Source organism: Anneissia japonica, unplaced genomic scaffold, assembly GCF_011630105.1.
Source record: "Anneissia japonica isolate Jap-2015-1 unplaced genomic scaffold, ASM1163010v1 scaffold2756_len2360902_cov194, whole genome shotgun sequence".
NCBI lineage: Eukaryota > Metazoa > Echinodermata > Crinoidea > Comatulida > Comatulidae > Anneissia > Anneissia japonica.
The window spans coordinates 2339295-2347136 of NW_022719050.1; the positions used below are offsets into that span (position 1 = coordinate 2339295).

The window sequence follows — 7842 nt, forward strand, 5'->3', positions numbered from 1 at the left end:
CAGATTTTAACGAAAGACCACTTTACAGGCAGATAACTTCATATTTTATAACAAGATACCGGTGTTTTCGTTCCACAAACATCTGAATTAACTGTAATACACGACTCGAGTGCGTGCCTTTATTATACAAGTATGATAAAAAATGTGTAAAGATAAATTGGTTTTCGGCTCATGAAGTAGGTAAAGTAGATAAATCGAAAACAATTATGTTGCTATATTTCAATCGCAGCGATTCATATTAGATACAAGATAGGTTTATTGTCAAATTAAAATATGAAATTAGTTTTTCTCATGGTAACGAAAGTACATAAACAACAAAGAAACATACGATCAATGATGATTAATTTTACATCACATGTACAGTATTAATTAGATCTCTATGTTTGCCGAAAGTCGTTAATAAGAGATCATGAGAAATTTATTGACGCTTTATTTTGCCTGGTGATGTGATGATGATGAATTTTACTACTGTATATAAAAGTGTCTTCCCATCTAGGTACTATTTTATATTTCTTTTTTACCTCAGTCCCAACCACGTACGGCTGAAGTAGAGCTAAGAAAATGTATGATTACTGCACCTGTAGACAAAATTTGAATATCTTTATAAATAATTGACTGTTTTTACATGGATTATTTATGTACTGTACATAGGCCTAGGCATGAGAAAAACATGTTGCACTTAATTCTTTCAATTGCACGTTCCAAACTAATTAAAGTGCAGCAACATGCTCATTGAACTTGTAAGTACTCAGAAACTCCCGTTATAAAAGGATTGTTCTTAGAAATATAGAAAAGCGCTATCAAAAAAGGGCCCAAATACTATGTAATACACTGAAAAACAAACAACCGCATGATTAATTATTCAGAGCCAATCCTTAAAAGTACGATCAAACAATATTTTCATCGTTATAAAAACTGAGTTTTGTCAACCAAACATAGAGGGCGCGAAAATAAAGAAAATAGCGATAAGGCGCAAACATGCAGATCAACTCCCAGACAATTTCTTGCATACAACTAGCTTGTAGGTCGCAGCTGAGAAATTGTTATAATATTAAAATAAAGTTTGCTGCATAGCATCGTAAACACAATATAAACAAATATAAATAATAATAACAGTGCTCGCATATAAACATATGTTGTAATATTGTATCAAGCATAGCTCATCAACAAAAAGTTCCTATATTTCAGTCGTATGAAATACGGGTGTGATTCTTGTGATCAAATGTCACTGACTGTTAGATTGCGTGCTCCACTGGTTTTTAAAAAAAATGTTTTGTTCATGTATTTTGATACAATTTTGTGTTTACAATGCGATGCGTCTTAACTATTAACTACGCTCCAAGTAGATGCCTATTTGGAAGTCATCGATACTGGACGTGCGACCAATATACAGCAAGTTGACAATGATGTTCTACAAATTCATGCTCATTTTGGCCATCTTTGCTGCAAATATTCCTGCAAATAAAGGTAAGTCTAGCAATTTAAAATCTTTAAATCACTCACTGCATATTTTCAGCAAAAATGGAATTATTAGCTAGTTGTACAGATATCGGCGCATTTGGCTACGGCTGATCCAGGCTTGTGAATAGTTAAAACGTGCATTTGTATAACTATTTCCTGGTAGTATAACCAGGGAACAGTGAAATTACTTCACTGTCCCCTGGTATAACCAACTAAATTTAGATGTTGTACTTTTCTTCTCTTTTGGGATGAAGTCATAATACAATAACAAATTATAATGATAATTATAATTACAATGATAATAAACTCTTATTTGTTTGTAAATAGGTTTAATTTCTTGTACGAAATCTGTGATATTTACAAAATATGGATTTCGACCGATGTCAGCCGAAGACACTACTATTCTGACCACCAAAGCTGGCAGTGCAACTCAATGTACACAATTCTGCCTGAGTCACGTACAATGTCAGTCAATCGTATACCACGATGTAACCAGATTATGTGAATTGTTGTCCAGTCTAAAGCAACATGACCACAAAAACACAGAAACAGGCCACGTACAATACAACATCAATTATCAGGTGTGTATTATTAATGCATAATATTTTCCTAGGTCTATATAGGCCTAATATATGTTCAAATAATATTTTTATTAAGTCAATCCACATGCAGTAGCCAGTGGTGGGGCGGGGCCTCTAAATTCAATATTAAAACCAAAAATGGAAAAAAATAATTATATTCAAATTTAAGTCTCAGAGTCAAGTGCCATTTCCGGCAATCAGAGGTGCCATAATCATAAACATGGCATGGATGAGGTAAATGGACTTTCTATCTATTAAAGTCCCTCCATGGACTAGGATCCGCCACTGGTAGCATGAGGTAAATATAAAGTCATAACTCACTGGCCCTGCAAACGAACTCAGCTCCTAGCCCATCATTCCTTTGGCGTTTAAAACCAGACTTTGTTTTGATGTAGGCCTGTGCTGTATTTAGGGAAATAAATGCAAATTAAAATATATTCGACTTGTCATGAATTCCTACTTGACGTATTTCCGAGCGGTAAAGAAATGACTAGGAATCCCTCTTTGACATATAAAATACAAACACAGCTCACAATGTTGTAACACGACTCTCAAATAAACTTTTATTATGTATAAACTCCAACCAGAATCCGGTCTCAAAACAACACAATAAAAAAAAAAATTAGGGATGGTGGGCCGGCTGGGCCCCTTGAATCTGCCACTGAAATACTCATCATAAAAGTTTTTAAAATTATCCTTTTATTCATAATTATGCCCGCTTATATATTTCGTGCAAAAACATTCATAAAAAATAATGATTTATTATCTACTGATTAGCTAGTGACTTATTCAAACCATGAAAAACAAATAACAAACTTAAAACAGTCATTAATTTAGCCTTTTTGCATGTACTTTTAAAATCAATTAAGAGGTTTTTGCTTTTCTCCTCTTTTTGAATTTCACTTTTGTGTAAGCAATATTGCGACTACACTATTTGTGAGTGGAAATAATACCGTCTAATTTACAATCAAACAAGACTAGGGAGATAGGGAGCACATAAAACATTAGTTAGCATTTTGATTTCACAATTTGGGAGAGTAGATCACCTCAGCCCCACCATTGTTGGAGCTGAGGAAAGAAAAATTATGATTATGACACCTCTAGATTGCCGGAAATGGCACTCTTAGACCTAAATTCTAATTATAATTTTCCTTTGTTTTTTCCATTTTTTAAAAATAATTTTGAAAAATTTAGTGTCGGCTCGGCCCCACTTGATTTATTACTGATTATTATGACGTCATTGCGAGATTGCGTCAACGTAACATTGTTGCAAAATTTTAGTATCACTAAATCGAAATAGATAGACATAATAGTAATAATAGTGTAGTTTTATATAGCCCACATATCCATCTAATGTAAGATGCTCAGGGTGCTTGATATGTGGACTAGGAACTCGATCAATGACTTTGTTCGCCCCTAAGTGTCCCTTCGTGTCTGTGCTACCCGGTTACCCGGTACCAGCAACTCTTGTCGTCCACCACAGGGCATGTCTGTTCCAGTACACCGGGGTATCCCCCTACTCATCTCGAAGGATTATACTGGGTTCTTTATAGTGCACACGAGCCATTGTATACACTGGGCCCCCGGTTTATAGTCCTTATCCGAGAAGACTTGTTCTACCACCAGAACCATAGGCGAGCGTGCCGTTCGAACCAGTGCCGATATTATGGCTATAGCTTGCGGCGCCCCTGCTAACCGCTCGGCCATTCGACTCACCAAAGGCTGTTTAATTATTATTTAATAATGGCTATATAAAATTCAATTGACCAACTATATTTTTTTTTAAATCAGGTAAAACAGTAATCCTATATGTATGTAGATAATATTAAACACAAGTATATACGTACGGGTCATAATAATATACAAAAGGAATAAATCGTTTATAGTAGAAATTGTGCACTTTTGAGTTTGTAAAAAATATTGGCCTAATAAGCATACACGCTTCCAATTTTAACAACGTTCAGTACATTGTTTTCACAATAATTTTACCCTCTGATAACCGCTGCACCCATAAAATCGATCTATTGGTTTCTGAGATGGTTACAAAATGTATAAACCATTGCGTTTTTACTCGGTTTTGGTCCGCAAAAATACGTACCACACTTGGAAAACTGAACGGACAAAATTCATGAGTCATGCGTAATTGTTATTCTTTCCATTCGATTTTAAAGAGGGATTTTAATTATAGAAGATTTGTGAAAATTGGGGACACAATCGAAATGATGTCCCCCCTACTTTGAAAAGTGGGGGGACGTGTCCCCCTGCCCCCACCGACCGACGCCCATGCCTTACATCATAATCAACCAATTAGGCTTATTTGCCTCTAAAGTACCCAAGATTCCAGAAGCTTCCAAATATTACTCTTGGATTCTACATGGTGTCATGTGTTCCTATAATTACCAATGTTGTTTACACTTGTTTGTTCGCTCAATTAAATGTTATTCTAGAATGTATGTATTAAATATGTTAAAGTAAGGCAATGAATGGTAATTTATTACAGACTTTACACATCATATACTTTGCATGGAAACTTGACATGTGTTTAACCTGAGCTGCTATTATGGACATGTTTATATATATAATATATATACATATATATATATATATATATATATACATTTTATTATATAATACATATTCATATCTATTCTCTATAGCACATCATTGCTTGACACGACTTGAAAACAGCATGTACTACTACCAATTTCAATATGTACCTTAATAATGAGAAAGCTTCATAATCCTCTAATCCTAAAATTTACGGGGGGATTTTGTTTTATATAGTTATATTTATTGAGGGAACTCTCCTTGATTTTGTTTATATGCAATAAAGACCGTAGCTGTATGTGGCAAATATCGGCAATCAAAATATATTAATGTATTTTTTTTTGTATTAAACCAATAAAGAATTTAATAGTCATGAGACTCCTGTATTATGGTCGTTTCGTGCATGCGTGGGACAATGATTATAATTATTGGTAATGTTATATAATTTCAGCTGAGCGATTGTAGTGACTTGCTGAAGATAGGCGTGGGTTTTCACAGCGGAATTTACATTATCTATCCGAAAGGTGAGAACAACCCGCGGCCTGTATACTGTGATATGGAAACAGATGACGGTGGATGGACGGTAAGTGGCTATTACATAGGAAGACTATGATGGTTTCGGTAAGGATGGTGATAAAATAATAACACCAACAAATACAGCAACAACAACAATTATAGGACTAATAATTATTATTATAATAATTATAATAGTTATTATAACTATTAAAATTATTGATATTATTATAATAATGGTAATAATAATGGTAATAATAACTAGAGATACTATGTTCAATAAAACATGAACCCAGTCATTTTTTAAAAGATAACCACTGTGACCTTTATCCTCAACCTGTGAACAACCCCATGTTTGGTAGGAGTCTATCTAATGCAATTGGTTCAATCGTTAGTCACTAGCAATATTTGATAATTTTCACTATAGTGACCCTTGTGACCTATAGGTGAAGAGTAGTTTTTCATGTTTAGAAGGTCCTAAGGATCATTCCTGGTAAATACGAGCTCAATTGGGCTATTTTGAAAATGTGACCCCGATGACCTTATGTAACCACTGATGCCAGACAGGGGCATAGGAGGTGTCACTGGTTCCTAATGATCAAATTTGATTGAATTCGGTTCAATCGTTCGCCATTAGTAACATTTTGAACATTTGACCTATGAACTTTGACATATGGGGTGAAGAGTATTGTATATTTTTTCTTGTTTAGGAGGTCCTAAAGATCATTCCTGGTAAATTTAAGCTCAATTGGGCTATTTTGAAAATTTATCCCCGATGACCCATATGTGACCCCTGATCCCAGACTGGGGTGTAGGAGGTGTCGCCGGTTCTTAATGACGAAATTTGATTGAATTTGGTCCAATGGTTTGACATTGGTAGCATTTTGAAATGTTACTAGAGAGAACAAAAGAATAACCCTTTAATGAACTTTGACCGTAAATCGCTGAACACCATAAAGACCCTACCTTATGCCAATACATATGTGCCCAGGACAAGACTGTGCTATGTTATTTGTGACAAAGGAAGTCATTTATTAATTTTTTTGAAAGTTTTTTACCATAATGACCTCTATGTGACCTTTGATCCCAAGCAGTTAACACCCCGTGTACGAGAGGTGTCCCCGATCATACTGACCAGGTTTGGTTGAAATCGGCACAACCGTTTGGCACTAGTAGCATTTTGAAATGTTGCCAGAAAAAATATAAAAATTACCCCTTAATGACCTTTGACCCCTTATCCATGAACACCTTATAGACCTTGCCTTAATCTAATGTATATGTGCAAAGGACTATGTTAAATAGAACATGAACCCAGTCATTTTTTAAGAGATAACCACAGTGACCTTTAACCTCTACCTGTGAACACCCCATGTTTGGTAGGAGTCTGTCTAATGCAATTGGTTCAATCGTTAGTCACTAGAAATACTTGATAATTTTCACTATAGTGACCCTTGTGAATTTTTACCTACAGATGAAGAGTAGTTTCAAGGTGTTCCCCTCTTTAAAATTATTATAATAAATCAATGAACCCAGAGAAAGGGAGGTCGAGTTCTTCCCGGGAAAATGTTGATTTATAAATGGTGGACAAGGAGATTTCCCGACTTCTGAAGTATTTTTTAATGACTTTAATTTAAAAGACACCTCAGAAGTCGGGAAAGCTCATTTCCCGCTTTCTAGGAATCAAAATTTTCCTGGGGAAAAACCCCGGACCCTCCTTTCTTTTTGGGATTCATCTCATGGAAAAAATCGTATGCAACTACTCAATTTTTTTTTAAATGTATGTATACACACATAACAGGCCTATTTACTGTAATGAGGAAGTTTACCTTACCGTACCGTTTTCGATCATGAGGGGAAAACCTTGAATTTTGAAGAACAAAGTCATTAGACACCTATCTCAAAAGTCGAGAAAGGTCATTTCCCGCCATCTAGAAATCAAAATTTTCCCGGGAGAGGAATGTTGACCCCACCACCTAGATTTGATTGCAGATCTGCATGATTCATATTCCCATTCATCTTATAAGCAGTGGCGTAACAGGCAGGGGGTCGGGGGGGGGACAGACTGTCGGTTTTTACCGGGCTGACCAAGCCGTCGTACCGGGCTGGGTAAGAAGAGAGAAGAAAGAGGGGAGAGCGGGAGGAAAAAAGAACGAAGGGGAAAGAAAAAGAAAAGGAGAAGAGAAAAATGAAGACAAGAATAAAAAGGAAGATATAATGAACAGATATCACAATACCCCGGCCTCAAACCCCTTCTCCACTTCAAAAAGTGTATATATCGCATTTGATCTAAGTCGCCAGGTATTCTCCGCAGTGGCGTAACCGCCGGGGACAAGGGGAAAATATCCATCAGTGGAAAATCTTTCCCCATTGAATGCCCTTTTCATCCGAGAAAATTCCTGAAAATCTCAAATTTTAAATCGCATATTTTGTTGAGGTAGGCCAATTTCCTCTAAAAATTGCACATTTTAGGGAGTTTTGATCAATTCCGACGAAATTAGAATTAAAAAACACACAAATTTTTCGCGCGCTTCGCGCGCATTTCTTCATGTTAAAGATTAAGCTTGCTTTCCTTTGCTTTTCTAAGTTATAACACATAGACCCAAACTCAAGATAGAAAATTTAAGATAGATCGTTTTACCTAAAAGAAGGGCCTCAATGTGTAATGATGGTGAAAGAATAGGCCTATGATTGTAATAAATAAAACCACGATGAAAATACTTATTATTATTTAGTTTCAAAC

General features: G+C 35.5%; 1 protein-coding gene across 2 annotated transcripts in view; it reads left to right on the top strand.

The window, feature by feature from the left end:
* The first annotated feature begins 1360 nt into the window (after window positions 1-1360).
* The window catches only part of LOC117110800 (fibrinogen-like protein A), a 17831-nt gene continuing 11349 nt past the window's right edge, over window positions 1361-7842 (top strand). The window contains exons 1-3 of one of the 2 annotated variants that reach the window (XM_033253623.1): window positions 1361-1467; window positions 1789-2042; window positions 5041-5172. In XM_033253623.1, coding sequence (XP_033109514.1) covers window positions 1404-1467; window positions 1789-2042; window positions 5041-5172 — 450 coding nt within the window. In that variant the 5' untranslated portion in view covers window positions 1361-1403. The remainder of the gene's footprint in view (window positions 1468-1788; window positions 2043-5040; window positions 5173-7842) is intronic. The other variant, XM_033253624.1, reaches the window with a different exon arrangement.